At 40.4% G+C, this 18,186-nt stretch overlaps 2 protein-coding genes and 1 pseudogene across 8 annotated transcripts; all 3 read left to right on the top strand.

Moving 5' to 3' along the window:
• The first annotated feature begins 979 nt into the window (after positions 1 to 979).
• On the top strand, positions 980 to 4,122 carry LOC105906670 (gamma-aminobutyric acid receptor-associated protein). The gene is made up of 4 exons (XM_031572548.2): positions 980 to 1,390; positions 3,076 to 3,154; positions 3,442 to 3,560; positions 3,734 to 4,122. Exons 1-4 carry the CDS (start codon positions 1,301 to 1,303, stop codon positions 3,815 to 3,817), a joined length of 372 nt encoding a protein of 123 aa, XP_031428408.1. The 5' UTR covers positions 980 to 1,300; the 3' UTR covers positions 3,818 to 4,122.
• Positions 4,123 to 4,557: 435 nt separating this feature from the next.
• On the top strand, positions 4,558 to 16,954 carry gps2 (G protein pathway suppressor 2). 7 transcript variants are annotated; one of them, XM_031572536.2, is made up of 12 exons: positions 4,558 to 5,032; positions 5,785 to 5,902; positions 6,231 to 6,340; positions 6,452 to 6,564; positions 7,162 to 7,241; positions 7,385 to 7,464; positions 8,308 to 8,482; positions 8,719 to 8,802; positions 8,951 to 9,027; positions 9,395 to 9,490; positions 10,667 to 10,750; positions 11,182 to 16,954. In XM_031572536.2, exons 1-12 carry the CDS (start codon positions 5,015 to 5,017, stop codon positions 11,272 to 11,274), a joined length of 1,128 nt encoding a protein of 375 aa, XP_031428396.1. In that variant the 5' UTR covers positions 4,558 to 5,014; the 3' UTR covers positions 11,275 to 16,954. The 7 variants fall into 7 exon arrangements, with proteins under 7 accessions (XP_031428396.1, XP_031428399.1, XP_031428398.1 ...); XM_031572537.2 differs by having other exon boundaries at positions 5,026 to 5,139; XM_012834881.3 differs by lacking the exon at positions 4,558 to 5,032 and adding an exon at positions 5,146 to 5,507.
• Positions 7,913 to 8,021, top strand: LOC116221613 (annotated as a pseudogene).
• Positions 16,955 to 18,186: the final 1,232 nt, after the last annotated feature.

Below are 18,186 nucleotides of genomic sequence, written 5' to 3'. Positions count from 1 at the left end.
AATGAATCAAGTGTCCACTTTTTGAACTGTCAAAGAGAAGAAACCCTTAAAGTAAATACTGACAGTAGGCCTACATGGTTCCAAATTGAAATATAGGGCGGATCTACAGAATAATATAGTATAGCAGCTAGTATAGTTTAAATATGCTGTTTGAATGTTGTAATGTATAAGTGATAGTGGCGGTAACTGTTTAATTTAACTTACATGTAGCCAAACTTGCTTTGTTAATAAACAGATGTTAATCACACTTCACGCTGAAACTTCAACATATTTCGGTAAGGGGCCTTGTGTTTTATCCACACACGATCATCCCAGTTATCACAGTCCCCCCTTTTTCATTACGTTAGTAGGCAAGCAATATTAACAGGTTGGCTAACCAACTTTAACCTAACTGGATGTCTGTGTAGACGTTACCAGTGTTGAGCTTGCTTCATAAAATTTGACGTGGAGTCCTTAGATAACGACAGTATTTTTACCGCGGGGAGCCCTAAGGTGCACTGCACTGTTATGTTCTTCCCACTTTTAGCTTTGAGGACAAAATAGTGTCGATATTTCTAGCCAGGAAAAGCATTTTTTGAACTCGAGGTCATCATATGGACTTGTAGTTTTCTCTGTTGTCTTCTCGTGACGTGTTCTAAAGTGCGCACGTGGATGATAGTATGTACCGGAATACAGTTACCTTTTTTTTTATCCTAACGCAGTTCCATGTATTCCGTTACTCCCCAAGCCATGCAAACCTGTAATTTGTAATAAAGGATTGCTGCCTCATGATGAAAATCATGATAATAGTTTTCGCTGAAATTAAATTAAACATTTAATTTAATTTAATTTAATTTAATTTAATTTAATTTATACGATTTGTGCAATGTAAAAAAAACATTTTCAGGGCACGGGGGTGCATTTATTTGTAGGGTACAGCTGTGCCTACAGAACGCGTTCTCATTGGATTAGCATAAACAACGGGGCGGGGTTAGGCTACAGTAAAATTGGTTAGTGTTTGGGGTCTGTGGTAGTATCATAGTGTATCTAGCTAATTGAATTATCATACCCTACTAGGCCGATGGTTTGTGAGTTCAGTGCAATAACTGATTGGTGCTGTTCTGCCTTCTAACGTCATCCTAAAGTAATCATTTTTTTTTATCTGGCTGACCTTCCGTGTTGTTTGGAACTCTTCCGCATTCGTCACAGTCAAAATCCAGCTCACGACTGTAAACATACGCCTAGTTAGCTGGTCGTGAACCTTAAACGGAGAAGAATTTAAATTTCCAAGATCGAGATTAAGGTATTTCCGTCGCTGACCATGAAGTTTATGTATAAAGAAGAACACTCTTTTGAGAAGAGACGATCGGAGGGCGAAAAAATAAGGAAGAAGTATCCAGACAGAGTGCCAGTAAGTAGGCTACTTTCATTTCCTATTTGGTTATGCCCAACTAGCTAACGATATTTACATTTTTAAAGTAGGGGTGTCAAGCGATGAAAATGAATCAAATTAACGACATGGTTTGTGATAAATTAATAGAATATATCAATTTTCCGTGAGAACCATTTTAAAAATCCGTCAGATTTACCATTTAACGCGAATTGACAAGTAAACCAGCCTTGGTCGTGTGATGTTCACCACATTTTAATGGAAAACAACAGATACTGCAATGAACTCTATTGAATGGGGAACACACTGTCTTTATTCCTGATTAACCCATCTCGTAGTTTGTCTAAAACTAGCGAGCTAACTAACTCGTGTAACGTCAGATTGACACAACGACTAAAGCAATGATCAAATCTTGCAAGTTTGCTAATTTATGTCACAAGCTAACTTGTAAATAATATTATAACTCATTTGAAGTGCTGACAGGTTGGCATCAAATTTACTCATGTGATGATTAGGCTGCTATTAGATGTATCTCTACAAAGTTAGGCTAATATTGTATTCGCCAAGTACTGGGAGTACACGGAATTTCTCTTGGTGTAGGTGTCACTGATTATAACATACAATTAGGTCAAGTGATACATATTAAAATAGAGATTAAAAGAGATATAGGCTCCTATATCAAAAGATAAAATAAATAGACAATACACAAGCCTGAGGAAAGAATAGAGGCGATGGCGGTTGGTTCGAGTCATTAGGGCTCTCACTCTGGGTCTCCGCTGAGATTAAAAGCGCTTGAAGAGAGAATGACCAGTGTGTGAGGAGCCACGATTATCCCTACCTTTTCCCTCATAAGAAAGAAACAGCCTACGCTTTGTGTGCAAAGATGCAGAGCTGAGTGGTGGAGGATGTGATGGTGGACACTATTATGGCAGTGTAGAACTGGACCAGAGTCATTGTTAGAAGTGCAGTCATTAGTGTAAAGAGAGTTTAGTAGGGGAGAGAAGCACCAGTGCTGAGGCAGAGAGGGTCAGAAATGTGGTCACCCACCCTGACGTACTGTTTCCTGTTAGACCAGAAGTTGCAGGAGCAGAGAGATGGGTCCCTATTGAGCTGCCAGAGTTTGTCCAGAAGAAGGTCAGGGATGATGGTGTTAAAAGCAGAGCTAAGTTGATGGCATCATCTACAGACCTGTTAGGTTGCTGAAGGTGCTGAAGTAAAAGCCCCTCAAAACACTTCATGACTACAGAAGTGAGGGCGACTGGTCTGTAGTTCAGGCAGGAGATCTTCTACTGTTTTGGAACTGGAATGATGACAGAAGTCTTAAGACCCGCAGGTACAGCGGACTTGGTCGGGGACTGATTGAACAGATCAGAGAGGATGCTTTTTGTAAATCAGTGTCATGGCCCAATTAGCAATGCAGTCCACAAAACGGAGGCATGCTTTCCATTAGATCTTGCACTTTCAAAGGTCTCGTTAGGTTTTTATAATGAATATATCTGTTTCCAGTGTGACAACTGAAAATCTTGAATTAGACCTAGGTTTTTACAAAGATATCTATCATTTGTATGAAATGGGATAATGAGAGACAGCTAGTAAGATAGTAACATCACCTTGTCTAACACAGAGGAAGTTAATTCTGTTTCAAATGACTTAGTTCCATATCATAACTAATTCCTTCGTTCTACTAAACCTGTGTCTTCTTCCAGGTGATTGTGGAGAAAGCTCCTAAGGCCAGGATCGGGGATCTTGACAAAAAGAAGTATCTTGTACCGTCAGACCTAACAGGTTATTATGTTTATGATGTCATTCTTCATATTTCTTACCTTATCGTATAGGCCCTAATAACCTGCTGTATAGGCTTACAATACTCTTATCTTTATGCCATCTCTTAGAATAGCTATGTGAACCTCATAGGAACCACTCATTTTATTATAATATTATATATATACTTGTAAATAATACAATTATATTGATACATACAATGATATAAATGGAACACCATGCATTTTGTTTTCAATAATCTGATTGGTAAAATATGGTCTAATAATGATCTTTTTAAATCATCTTTGAAGTGGGACAGTTCTACTTCCTGATCAGGAAAAGAATTCACCTTAGGGCTGAGGATGCCCTTTTCTTCTTCGTCAACAATGTCATTCCTCCAACATCCGCAACCATGGGGCAACTCTATCAGGTACACATGTTCTTTCTTTCTTTCTTTCTTTCTTTCTTTCTCTCTCTCTCTCTCTCTCTCTCTCTCTCTCTCGCTCGCTCTATACTGTGTGTGTGTGTATGAGTGAGTATGGTTGTCAACATACCAGCCTTACTTTTTTTTCTCTCTGTGATTCTCTCTTCTTTGTGTTTCAGGAGCATCACGAAGAGGACTTTTTCCTCTATATTGCATATAGTGATGAAAGTGTCTATGGAGGAGACCATACAAGAGACATGTAACTAAGGCAGCATCATCAATTACCATGCCAATAAAAACAAGGACATAAAAAAGATGCATAATGAGTCATATACATATATGCATATTATGATCTCCCAATGCCTCTATCTACTTTTAGCTACTTTATCTTTGTTCTATAGCTGGGTATTTTAATTGCAGCCTTTGGCACCTGCACATTTTAGAGTGTTACAGTCTGTTGTCTTCTGTTACACATTAATCTCGCATTTGTTCATCCCAGACCTGGCTAGCTTTGGAAGGATTATATCTGCATACACTAATAAGGAATATATTAAAACTTTGCTGTCATGCTAAGTGGAATTTCATTTTGAAGGGAAAAGTTGTATGATGAGAGTTCTCCAATACCAGTGATAACTATAGTATTTTTTCTCTTAGTTTGTTTTTTACACCCACAATATCTGTTGCCTATTTTAATTCTGATAGAGGTCATTAACATTTTGTTTAGATGTCATACATATAAGTGTTGACAAACATAGGCTAAATGTTCCCTTGTAACACTATCCAATACAAACCTGACCAAAAAATGAGTGTTTTATTTCTGACATCTTATGTCATGTTCTGACATATTGTTTTTACACACACTGCCATGGGAATGTGTGAAATGGAAGGAATGATTACAGACAGAATACAATGACATTATCAGGCCTGTTGCTATCTTTTGGATGGATCAGATTTAGTAGTAGTGTTGCTTATACACCCTTGATTAACTTTTCTACGGATGCATAGCCTACCAACTTAAAAACAACAAACAACAACCAAAGGAGTTTACACGAAACACACAAGGCATATAACAAGGCAAACTTACAGTGTAAGTGACATTTTAAAGGTCAAGAGGAGAAAATATACAATGTCTTATTTAACATTACTTGAGTTTCTAATAAAATAGGCATCTATCATGTCTAAAGCAGGAGAAAGAACAGGATTACAAGGGGGGCGTAGTTTAGTGACAAACCTGGGTATGTTAACTTAGAGTAAGTGGTAAACCTCCTCAAAGAAAGGAGAATTAGGCCATTGGGCTCTTCTATGAGGAGAACTAGGTTTACCACTTACTCTGAGTTGGGTACTTGCAATACCCCCTAGAGGTCGCTGTTCGCTACGTATTTGAGGTTTGCCTTGCTGGCAGGCAAAAACGTGTTATTTTTGCGACGTCTGGACCTTATCACCGGAAATGCGACAGGCAAATGTGTATTTATTTTACAGTAAGCTGACTGCCTGAGAGTTAGGGCCACTATACTTTTTGTCAGTTAATGTGACAAATAACACCAGACAAGCTAAACACAGTGTTTTTTCTCAGACACCGATAAAAGTGCGTTGAAGAGGATTTTGTGAATTTCGCTTCAGAACTATATTGTTGGCTTGTTAACGTTAGATATGTTATTTCATGGAGCTAGTTGGCTACGCTAACTTACCGTTAGCTATATTGGCAAGTCAATCACAGCTATTTGGAATTTTATTTTTGGGCTGTTCTAAATAACAAGTAATCTGCAATATTGCCTGGTTCCTTAAGCAGGGCAATAGCCTGGCCAGCTAGCTCGTTCTGTACGTAGAGCAGGGAATTGGCTACTATCGACGGCTTTTAGCTAGCCGTACCTATTCTATGCTAGGTCTCTTGACAGTAACATTAGTTGATATTTTTGTCTTAGTGGTAGTCTGTCGTTGTTAGAGTTTGACATGGTAAGTCAATGATGTGGCTGATATAGCAATGTCTAGAATTTAGGTGACCGTTGCTGTGACAAACTAATGAGCAAGGAATTCATTTGCTAACGTTATCTAAATGTCTTTACCAGTATTTCAGACGCCTTGTTGCGTAGTCATGCTTTTTTTTTATCGAAGTGGGTCAATATAAGCGTCCATACCAGCAATGTACTTGCTAACTAAAGATAACGTGACAGTTTGGTTTTAGCCAGTTTGACTCGTCGGTTGTAATGTTCTCCTCCTATTCCCTCATCAGCTGGCCCCTCCAATACCAACCATTATGCCAGCTCTTCTGGAGAGGCCCAAATTGTCCAATGCAATGGCACGGGCATTGCACAAGCACATAATGAGAGAGAGAGACAGGAAGCGTCAAGGTCAGCATCTTCCTTTTTTTATGAGTGCTTTACAGTTTGATAAGTGGAGTCATCCGTATGTTCTGTTTTTAATATCATGAAGAAATTGTGTACAAATTGTTTCATTTTGTCTGTGCTTGTGTGGGTAAATCATAAACGTATTGAGTAATAAGATGATCAAAAACACTATGCACTATGCATGTTTCCAAATCTATTCAAGGATATGTCTGGATCCAAGAACAAAGAAGCAAAAAAGGTTTTTACCCACGTCTAATTATGTGAACTGGACAATGGGAACGTGATGGGAATTGGAAATGATTGTGATGTTTATTTTTAAAAATATCCACAGAGGAAGAAGAAGTTGACAAAATGATGGAACAAAAACTTAAAGAAGAGGAAGAGCGAAAGCGTAAGAAAGAGGTGGAGGAGCGGATGTCCTTAGATGAGACCAAAGAACAGGTGGCTGTCAAAACACAACTGAATGACACATCAAAATGACCTTGGCCCTCCAAATGGCCCTGTGTAATGTCTTTCCCTCGTTTTCTGTAAATTGTCTCCTGTTGTTTTTAGATCATGAAGATGGGGGAGAAACTCCAGGGCCTGCAGGAGGAGAAACACCAGCTCTTCCTACAGCTCAAGAAGGTCCTGCACGAGGAGGAGAAGAGACGGAGAAAAGAGCAGAGGTGACCATGGAATACATTCCAAAACCAGTTCTCTGAATTCCCTAAGAACACAAAATGTGTAAACATTGTTGACAGCTGGTTTAGCTGTTGTTTGTACTTACAAACCCAGAAGCGTGAAGCGGTAGCAAGAGAGAGGTGAAAAGGTTCTGCTGTGCAATGCCAGTCAGAAGGTGGTTCTGTCCACATCTTTTCATATCTTTAGGGAGAGAAAATGTCCAATATTATTTCATTTTAGGCTGTCAGTCTGTAGGTCTATTTGACTAGCTATAATGTTGTCGTTTTTAATGTAATCATATATTTCAATGTTTTCTGGAAGTGTACAAAACAAAACTATAAACAGAGCATGGAACAATATTACACACATAGAATTCGAGAGAAATAAGCTATTAGTGAGCAAGGAGAAATCACCAGGTTTTTTAAATTCCAGCTTGTGTAACTTGGTATCAAACTTAACATTTTTGTTCAGTGTACATATGGTGATTTAGGACAATGCATTGGTCTATCCTGTCAAGAGTACATGTTGTTGGACCTAACTGTCCCTGTAATTCAGAGTGAAGTCATGTATTGTAAGTGTATGTGTGTATTTTCTCTATATAGTGACATGACGACATTGACTTCAGCCACCTACCAGCCCAACATGGCCATCCACTCAGGGCAGCACCTGTTGAGCATGCAAGGTAGGCCCACTCTGAGATCTGGATTGGAATCTTGTGTGTTTTTACTGTCAACAAAACATTCTTGGATACTATTATGATTTGTTTTCATTTGTTTTGTCTCTTCGTAATCACTCTGTGATGTGGTGTGTGGTTTAAACACTCAGCCAGTTCAGTGAGTCATGGTCGACCAGGAGCACTCATGGGAGAGAGGAGTAAGCAGCTCTTTCAGACTCCTGTCATTCCTGTGAGTATACCTAACCATATAGGCACCCACATCTCTCCTCAATGTGCCAAGAAAGACACAAAATGATTGGCAACTGGGATACTTTGTGTAAGCACACTGAGAGTCACTTTACCAAGTCACTTTCCCAAGTCAAATTCCTTGTTTGTGCAAACTTACTTGGCCAATAAAGCCTGATACTGATCCGATTCTGATACCAAATGCTTTTGAGGTGACTCAGCTAGTTAATGTAGCCAGAGGATGTTGAAACTGTATTACAGGGCCCAGGAAAGTACCAGACATTCTTTCTCAGAGCATTTCTTTTTTAGATGGCTATTCGATTGTAAAGGTTGCTAGCATAAGCGTAAAGCATTTCAAGTGTTTAGCCCATAAACCTCAGGTCATTCACATTCGCATTGTTGAGCAACCACCGTGGTAGCTTAAAATAGTCTCTCTGTAATTAAGCAATGGAGCTTACAGCCATACCACACTGCACACGCCCGATCTCAGAAGCTAAGCAGTGTCGGACCTGGTTAGTACTTGGATGGGAGACCACCTGGGAATACCAGGTGCTGTAAGCTTGAGTCCCGGGCATGATGTTAAAATCATCTGTTCCCAGAAAAACAAAAAAATGATGACTGAAACTGCAACCATTCAGAATTCAAAAGAAAGTTGCGGTCTAATGCGCCTCATGGCGCGGAGAGAACAAAAAAACAAAAAACTAAATGTGGTTGATGATTGATGCGGCCCTGTTCTGTGTGGCCGTGCTGTGTATGTGAAGAGTTCATCCCCTGTTCTGTGTTTGTGACGAGTTCATCTCCTGTTCTGTGTTTGTGACGAGTTCATCCCCTGTTCTCGCTTCCACAGGGTCGTCACTACCAGTCCCAACAGGGTTTCAGCGCAGGGACCTCAGAGCATGGCCAGTACTCTGGGGGCCCGGCGGCCCACGGCCCCTACGGCGTCCCCCAGACCCAGCACGCGTCCCCCTTCACCTCCAGTCAACCAGTGCCTGTCAGCTATGCCAGCAACTCCCAACTCCGAGGTGCGTTCCGCTGGTTTATTGGTGTATTTCTGTGTTTCTTGGCTGTATATTTCAGAAGCAAGTATAAAAGTAGGTGTAATGAGGTGAAAACAAGGCTGACATGATACTTTGAAAGGCATGATGTTGCCCTTTGAATGTAAATTACATGTTGCGTGTTCCCCCCCCCCCCCCCCAAACCTATGCACCCTTTCATACTCCTAAGTGCGAGTTGCAACAATGTTCTTCTGTATTTATAGGAGCTTCGGCATTTCCGGCCATGCCCTACTTGCCTCACCAGCAACAAGGCTATGCAGTACACAGCCACTTTGTTTCTCAACCAGGTAAATAACCAGAACTCGCTCAACTTCACATCCCCTCTTCGTCTGCCCTTCCTTCCCTTTGGTCTCCGTCACATGTTTGTTTACAGGACTGGAAGGTAATGGTTAAATGATCAGGAATGTCATGCGGTCTCCTCTTGTCTCCCCGAAGGCTACATCCCCAGCGCGGCTATCCCGTTACAGAAACAGCTGGAGCACGCAAACCAGCAGTCTGGCTTCACTGACTCTGTGAGTTGACATTACAGCAGCAAATATGGTCATTCAACTCACACTAAATATGTTAGTCTGCTTCTTAATGTAAGTAAACATGGAGAACACTGTGCCTATTCTACCCCGTTTCTATATATTTTAATGATGGTAATGTTGTAGTGTGTGCATGTGTGTGTGTGCCTGTGCCTGTGTGTGTGTGTGTGTGTGTGTGTGCTGGAGCGTGTGCGTGTGTGCATGCACGTGTGTGTGTGTGCGCGTGGGTGGGTGTGTGTGTGGGTGGGTGTGTGTGCTGGAGTGTGCGCGTGTGTGTGTGTGTGTGTGCGCGTGGGTGGGTGTGTGTGTGTGTGTGTGTGTGTGTGCGCGCGTGGACACACTTGTGTTGTAGACCACTCTGAGGACCATGCCACCTCAGGCTCTCCACGCTAGTGCTGCTGGTTTGCTGCCTACCCCCTCCATTGCAGTCCAGATCCCCCCTGCCAAGGTTTGCATTGCCGCACCTCAGTGTAGATACACTTTATGGCCAAAAGTATGTGGACAGCCCTCCTAATTATTGAGTTCAGGTGTTTCAGCCACACCTATTGTTTAATAAATGTCATAAAATCATAGCCATGCAATCTTCATAGACAAACCTTGGAAGTAGAATGGGTCGTACTGGAGAGCTTAGTGACTTAAAACGTGGCACCGTCATAGGATGCCACCCAGAATGTGGGTTTGGTGGACGCCAGGGGAGCGCTAGCCACAGGAATGCAGTGCTGGCTGCTTAATGTAAACGTTAATGCATAATAATGCCCATGATTTTGGAATGGGATGTCCAATAGGCGCATTGTGTTACCTCCTGGTATGAAATGCGCCATATAAATAAAGTTGGATTGGTTGATTGTTAAGCTCATATTGGTGTGATGGTCAGGTGTCCACATACAATTGGTCATATAGTGTATGCATATATATATAGTGTAGTGTATCACAACAACATCAGCGTAGTGTCAGTATTTCTATGTGATCAGTGTCAGGATTCATTCAGTGTCATTGTACCATGTCAATGAGTTGTGAGTTTCCTGTCAGGAAGCGTTGGTCTACACAAACTTGCAGAGGGCGGCTGCAGAGTGCTGAAGCGCGTAGCATATACAAGCCACCTATGCTCCACTCAACAGTTCCAAACTGTCTCTGGCTAAGACATCAGCACAAGAACTGTGTGTCGGGAGCTTCGTGAAGCTGCACACAAGCCCCAACATCACTCTGTGCAACGCCAAGCGATGGCTGGAGTGGTGCAAAGCACGGCGCCACTGGCCTGTGGAGCTGTGTGGAAACATGCTCTCTGAAGTGATGAATCACGCGCTTCACTGTCTGGCACTCTGGGGGACGAATGTGGGTTTGGTGGACGCCAGGGGAGCGCTAGCTCCCGGAATGCACAGTGCTGCCTAATGTCAACGTTAATGCATTATAATGGCCCCATGATTTTGGAATGGGATGGCCAATAAGCTCATATAGGTGTGATGGTCAGGTGTCCACCATACATTTGGTCATATAGTGTATGTATATATAGTGTAGTGTATCACGACAACAACATCAGCGTAGCGTCAATATTGCTATGTGATCAGTGTTCATTCGACGTCATTGTAACATGTCAATGAGGGTTGTGGGTTTCGTGTCTGGACAGACTGGACTGCCGTACGCCCATCCACCGAGGCCAGCCTCCCCCGGAGCCTTCTCTCACGGGACGCCCCCACAGCCCACCCATGCTGTGAGTCCTGCCGTCCACAACACACTGGCATTTAGGAATGTCTGCATCATGAAGAGGGAAATTCGCTTAAGTTAATAAGTCTGGGTGCTAGCATGCTTCCTTTGACAAGTATTCACTTCTGACTGAAGTTCATGACTGTGGGTAGGCAGTGGGATGAATACTTATCATGCACTTGATATGATCAGTCTTACCAGTGTCTTCAAATTATAGCCAGATGAAGCTATAGAAAGGAACTTTGTGTGTGTGTGTGTGTGTGTGTGGGGGTCTGGAATGATTATGATCTTACTAACATGCGCCAACCAGTGAAATGAATGGCTTAGTTTAGCAGCACAGGTCATTACATCCTTTGTAGACAATGGTGATGAGGGGGCCAAAAAATGGCCTTCCTGTCTTTGTTGCCCTTTTGACCTAGCTTTTATTCACTCCAATAGGCTTCCTTTCAGAGCTCTCCTCAGCCTGGCCCTCGAAGCGCATACATCTCCCACAGCCAGTCAGGTCAGAGGTTCTACCACCACAGCAAGTGAGCCCAGACGCCAGGCCTCGTGCAAAGGAGATGGGAGCCAAGTTCCAGGCGAAACCTGCTCTCGGATGGTCAGCTCTCCGCTCAGGGTTGTTGTGTTAGTACAGGTCGTGTGACCAGTGACCTTCTTTATCAGTCAGTCTGCACGAGCATGGAACTCATTTTTTTTTTATTTTCCTGTGGTTTTTATTCTTCATGTGTATGTACAGGGTATATGATTTTATAAATGATAAAGCAGGTCATTTTGGTGGTTTGAAATGTCTGTAATCAGAGTAGTCACAACCATGCCTAATGCTAATGACGGACTTGTGATGGTTGCCTGATGAAGTGCACCTTAAAATCTGTGGCTTTTTCTCAGAGAAATAGCCGGATTTAGTCAGATAGGCTTTTATTGATAGAAAACAAAATGTTTATATGCATTTTTTTTTAAACAAATATAAAAGAACAAAAAAATGTATTGGAAAAAGAAAAACCCCTTCTCAGGTGTTTGGATGTTACGACAAATGCCCTTACTTCCTCCTTGATGCACTTATACACTAACACCTACAGCTCTTGTCACACACAACTTCACACAAATGCACCTCTTTGTTATTGACCCACACAAAAATGCACACCTACATACACATGTATGGACTGATATTTTCATACAGTTAAATGTTTGTAAGAAGGTCTTTTTAAATTATATCGAAACATTTCTACAAATTATGAAGATCACACGAGAATGACATTTATTTTCTGCAAATGTATCTGAAAAAAAATAAATCATACATTTAACTGCCATTGTGCTTTGGTACTTGTTTGGGAAAACATTATTTGGTTCCTAAGGATACTTTATGTGTACATTAACCTGTTGCTCAACAGAGTAAGGTGCTAACAACTGGGGTCTATGAATATGACGAGGCACACATGAACATTTAAAGCATACAATACCTGTACCGCAAATCACTTTGGATATGGAAAGTAGCACCTACATTATCAAAAGCTAGAACAGAAATATGTCTATCTTGCCATGACCTTGAGCAGCTATACTTAGTGGTAAGATGGCCATAACGACAAGCAGGAAGAGGAATTGTTTTTTGTTAGGAATGCAAGCTTTGTCATCGGTCATTTTTGACATTGATGGCCATCAGAAATTACAATGACTCAACACACGGTAGGTGTGTTTTCTTCTCCAACCTAGTACCATAGTTAAACTGATTAAAAAGTAGTGTTCAAATAGTTTAGGTAAAGCTACAAACAACATGTGTATTTGTTTGCTTGTTGAGCTCTAATATCAACAACCTTTGCCAGGATCAAAGATTTCACCCTTAACACGCTCCTTCCCACACATTCTGAATTTGTGAATGAGCATTATAGCATTATGACTTAAATGCTTCCACAGCCTTTAAATAAATAACACATAGACGTCTAGTTGGGAAATGTCCCCTCTTGGCAAATACGTAAAGCAGTAAAGCCTTATGTTGATGAATTCAGATACCGAGAGATTAACCAGATTAGTAAAATCATGTCATTTTTGGTCTCTATTGGTGTGGGTGTATTGTGGTTAAAGAGTTGACTCACTTCCCCCCTCCCCCCACACACATCCTCGTTCAAGTAACTGTTAATTCTCTATAATCCGCCATTTTGTCTACTGCATGATAAACAGAACTGTCCAGAAGCCTGTGTAATGTGGGCACCCGGCATGACTTCTCAGTCCTGTCAATCCTGTTAGTTAAAGTCTCAGGACACACCTCAGTCTAGCATTTACTACTTCATGCTCATTACCTCTGTCTCACAAGGAAGAAAGAAAGAAAGAAAGAATGAAAGGTAAAGCATGATTAACTCACACTCTCTTTAGCAGATACTGTTGGCAGAGACATCTCTCACTAGAGGGGGGCGTGTTCAGTTAGTCAAACTGGTTCAGTGTTGTGAAGAGGAACATGTGACAATTTTGGAGGGACTTCGTCTACAACCTCTCACGATATTTATGCAACAAATTACAAAAGCTTTCTTTCTCTATAAATACAAGCAGATATCCAACCATGTAAAGCGTACAAGAGTAGAAGATGAGGAATCGTAATAGATAGGGAGGAGATTTGAATTTGAAATAGCAGCTGTCCGTTGCAGCAGCAGCAGGCGGAAGTTGACACTGCACTTTCAGAAAAGGAGGGGTGAGGGAGAGAGGCTCTGAAGGAGAAAAGAAAGTATTTTTGTATTACATCATTAAATACCCTTTGTGGAATACATAGATGACAGAAGTAACAGTACATAAATGATGGAAACTATACTATGGATGGATTTTAGTGTGATTTTCATCCAGGGAGTTTGAAAGTGAAACCAGTAACAGAATGAATGAATGAATGATCTGGCCTCCAGGGGACAGATGACTTCGATGTCTGAGAGCTCAGCACTGGTTGGTTATTCTGCCTTTTTCCTTCGGTTGGGATAAATTATTTGTTTTACTTTACAGGAATTAAGCCACAAGCTTTGTCTACAATCGAGTTCTGTTTTTTTTACTAAATGTCTTGCTACCTCTGCTCCAGTTTTTTTGTATCATCATTGCTGTGTTTTGTTTTAAACTATCCTATTGTTTTCACTATCCTAAATGGAGAATAAGAAACTAGTCATAGAAAAAAATCTCTGTTTGGGTTCCGTTTGACCATTTCAAGACCATGACGTCTTCAGACTACCTTTATGACGTTTTTTATTCTGATTTGATGGGACATAGAGCCCAAATGCCTGCTACCTCCCCCAACCCCCCTTTCGGTCTGAAAACATAAAAAGTTGCAAACAAGACCTAATGTCATGTCAATGTAGACAGGGCTCAGAAATCGATATGGATGCGTTTCCCTCGACCTCCGCTTTTCCTTATTCACAAATAAGTTATGCATCTATGGCTTCATATGTCTGCAATGACAGGTGGGTGCTCAATTGCTCATTTTGAAAATGTATTATTTTTCTAACACTGCATAGCTCGACTAACTGAAGTGAATATTAAGCAATATAAGCATTCATGATTAATTTGTTTTAAATCTGTGTCAGTCTCGACATCCATTTTGAGACTACTTCAGTTGATATGGACAGTTACAGAAGGCTGGTGCCACATGCTAACATGGAGCATGTGCTTTTAGCTCAGAGAGGTCTAAGATCATGCATGTCTATTTCGAATATTTCAATTCCAAAACAATGAGGTTTAGGTCAACTTTTTATGAATATCTTATGACGATTAAGAGTTCTTTCAAAATTCGTTTAGAGTAGGGCAATGTGTCGGCAGTGTAAATGCTCTTTATATGTACAGGTTTTAGACAGCCATTTTAGGCTTAAGGGAAAACTTTTTGTTGCCATTTTTAATTCGGTCCTTTTAATATAAACAATTCCATAAGAGTGATAACACTTTTTTCTAAATATATTCTTATTATTATTTTCTTTGCCATGATCCTCCCTTAAAACTAATTATTATGGTCAATAATATAGGCCCATACCAACATTATAGAGTCATGGGTGCCCATATGAAAACAGACATGCAGATAGCTCATCTCCAAATTTCGTTGTATGCGAATACAATGACAAATAAGGCTTTTCTATTTATATTTATATTTTCTATCACAGCTAAATGCTCCCTTGCAGCCATTTTAAGTAGCCTACATCTAATATAAATAGTCACATCTCAAATGTTCTGCTTTTTTACTTCTCTGCTTTGCCTTTTTTTATGTATATTGTATGAAATGTGTGACAAACAATCTGCATCAAATACAATATTCCAGGTTGCTACATAGAATGTAATTAGTTGGTCTACATATACCGTTCAAAGTATACTTGTTGATCTCAACTCTCATTTTTGTGTGTGTGTGTGTGTGTGTGTGTGTGTGTGTGTGTGTGTGTGTAGCCAGGTGTGATTTGTGAACTGACCTGATCACTGATGATAAAAGCATGTTGTTATTTAATAAGTGTTTCTTTGTAGAAAAATGTAAGACAAAGACACGTTCTACAGAGAAGCCTGCATTTCCATATTTACTTTCCCTGTATTTTCACTCTCCCATATACAGTGAGAACGACCATTGAGCTTAAAAAGACGTGCATCTTCACAGGAAGTTTTTCTCACTCTGCTACATAAAGCAGAATACTTACTAAATCACCCCTGTGCTCGCAACAACCATTTACTAGAATAGGAGATCAATTGGATAAACAAATCATTCGATTTAATTATACATTCAGAAAACGATTCATCACACTATATTAATCTGTTTTTTTTTTTTTATAAAAGTTACACAAGATGCCAATACGGTTATCTTGATTAGTGTATCCGTTTTTACTTGTAGCTTTATTCTAGTTAACGTGGAAGCGCATCAATTAATAGAGAGTTGAGCTTCGTGGAGCCTTTTTTAGTCGATGTCATCAAGGTCCCCTAGTCATCTCGATTTGAATTTCAGGCAAAATTATTCTAACCACAGTTTCACTTTGTGTGATGTGTAGATGTGTAATCAATGTTGCTTTTGTTTTGAATGACTGAAATGAGGTTCTTGATACGAGCCAAACAATCCAAATCCGAGTAGGTCCCATTAAGATTGACTTGGGCTTTTAGTTAGTTTAATATAACTATAGGCTACATTTTTTTTAAACTTAATCGACTATACTTATGCCTAAAACACAGGCGTAACGAGGCAACCCCGGGCCCCAATGCAGGATGGTCAAAACGGGTTCGCAGTCCACCTTACTCTTACCGAAGATAATGCGTGGCAACATCTCTAAACAGGTTTCATAGACACGCAACAAGCCACACCAAAATATTTAGTAGGTTACATAGGCTATGATGCATTCTAGCATACGAGAAAATAGCAAGGCCAAGGCTACATAACAATTAGCCTAGTTGTGAAGGAGTATCATTGCCAAAGTTATCCAAGATGGTGATAGGCCTACATGGCGTGTCAAAACAATGCCTTGGTAAATAGCCTAATTAATACACAAGTTCTACTTACATAGGCTACACTGCTGGCTTCCTGTCTGGGAAATAATCAGGTGTATTCCTATACAACTGATCCTCGTCCGTTCCTCGCTTGTCTCTTCACCTACACATTCTCCATTGGTTTGCTGGATGTGCCGCTGGTGCTTGCATAAACGGCGAATATACGCTGAACTGCTGTTGATATTCTCACGTGGCTTTTCTCTTTTGGCAACCACTTAGCCTATGTGATGGTAGTTGGGCCTATCCATTTTTTTTTATTCAATTGGGCCTATCTAGTTTATAGCCTACTCTTTGTTGATGACGTTATGGTAATACGCATTCACAATAATATCCCATAATCCCACTGACCCACTCCACATGTGCCTGATTCAAATCGCTCATTAATTACTTACTAATAATTAAAAATAAAAACAACAGCGGTTGAGAACTTTTCCGAGACGAATCCATGCCACTTCAGTTTAGATTTGTTATAGTGTCCGCTGTGTGTGAGAGTTGTGAGAGAGAGCGCGTGCACAGCCCCTCAGCACTTCTACTAATAGTTATTGGAAATTTTGACGCACGTTGGCAGCAGCAGGTGGCTTGTGTGTGGTGATGGTAGCATCCCAGATGGCAAAAGGTCAGTGGACCACTGTCGGCTCATTGGGGGCACAGCAGGCGTTCCTCTGGCTTTTTGCTCATCCATTTTCGAGCGATCCACTGGTGAGTTACAGACAATGATCCCTTCGTTTTTGCAACTTGCTTTTTTTTAAAAAAAATGTCTTTATTAATTTATACTCCTTCATTCATTTTCACCAACCCCTTAATATTTTATGTCACCAGTGCGTAACACAAGTATTTAATTGACCATGTCAATTTTCACCTTGAGAGCCTCCGTGCTATAAACTTCGTCTATCAGCTGTCATTGTAAATAGACTATGCCAAGGATACGATTTAGAAAAATTCCAGGAATTGCTAACATTATGTTACTTTTTTAATATCCACGCCCAGTTAAACTAAAGATGATGATGGTCCGAGAGCGGGCAACAAGTGGCACACCGGGTGTCGACAAACACCACTGGTGGACCGTAGGCTTATGCTTGCTATCTTGAATATCCCATTCGGTAAGTCAAACAATGATCATTGTGCCATTATCTGTAAGAAACGTTCAAAACAGTTACAGCGTCTGGAGTAAAGGCAGTTTATAAAACATGTGTTGCCTATATGCGTAGGCCTATACACATTTGCTACTCTGGCCATGATTGAGGCTAGGTTATTTATTTTGTAGTAGATCTAGAAAAGCCATTGATTAAAACGTTTAATGTAGGCGAAGTAGGCCTACGACACATTTAAAAGCAACATTTGGAAATTAATATAAGTATATGACACCTGCAGGGCTAAAGGTTACTCTCAAGTTTTCTTTTCTTTTTGTAAAGCTACGGAAACAAATAACCTTTACTTAGTTATCATATTTCAGACCCAGGCCTATGTATTTTGATGCTCTAGATAGTGTTCTTACGATTCATTTTTCCTTCAGAAATGCATATTATTATGAAAGCTCATACCTACCTTACTACCCCCTCCCCCGGACCTATTGTAAACCCTGGTTACGGCCTTATCCTATGTCATTGATAAATTATGTCAATTCCATGAAAGAAGAATAGAATAGAATAGAAAAGCCTTTATTGTCATTGTATTCGCATAACGACTGTTGGTGCGACGAGGGACAACATATCACACAACAACAACAACAACATATAACACAACAATAGTACAACACGCTAAAAACAGTACAAATAGCTTAACAATACGTATATATTAAGAGTTCAACAAAGTGCGGTGGTATAGATTAAAGTAGCCTACTTCACTGATGAACAATACATACAGTAACAGTAGGCCTACTTCCCTGAGGTACTTTACAATAAATGCAGTACGTTTTTTTATACACATGTGTAAGGTGACTGAGATGGCATAAGTGACTTGCCGTCAATACATTGA

Source organism: Clupea harengus, chromosome 8, assembly GCF_900700415.2.
Source record: "Clupea harengus chromosome 8, Ch_v2.0.2, whole genome shotgun sequence".
Lineage (NCBI taxonomy): Eukaryota > Metazoa > Chordata > Actinopteri > Clupeiformes > Clupeidae > Clupea > Clupea harengus.
Note: the sequence above shows the minus strand (reverse complement) of the source record. Positions and strands in the feature narration are given on the sequence as shown.

What these genes read in the sequence shown, in the direction of transcription:
- LOC105906670 (XM_031572548.2), top strand. Translation starts at nt 1,301, where the DNA reads ATGAAGTTTATGTATAAAGAAGAACACTCTTTTGAGAAGAGACGATCG. An exon ending in TGTACCGTCAGACCTAACAG is followed by an intron (nt 3,155 to 3,441) that starts GTTATTATGTTT and finishes TCATCTTTGAAG; the next exon opens with TGGGACAGTTCTACTTCCTG. An exon ending in CCATGGGGCAACTCTATCAG is followed by an intron (nt 3,561 to 3,733) that starts GTACACATGTTC and finishes TTTGTGTTTCAG; the next exon opens with GAGCATCACGAAGAGGACTT.
- gps2 (XM_031572536.2), top strand. An exon ending in CCACTTTGTTTCTCAACCAG is followed by an intron (nt 8,803 to 8,950) that starts GTAAATAACCAG and finishes GTCTCCCCGAAG; the next exon opens with GCTACATCCCCAGCGCGGCT. An exon ending in AGTCTGGCTTCACTGACTCT is followed by an intron (nt 9,028 to 9,394) that starts GTGAGTTGACAT and finishes CTTGTGTTGTAG; the next exon opens with ACCACTCTGAGGACCATGCC.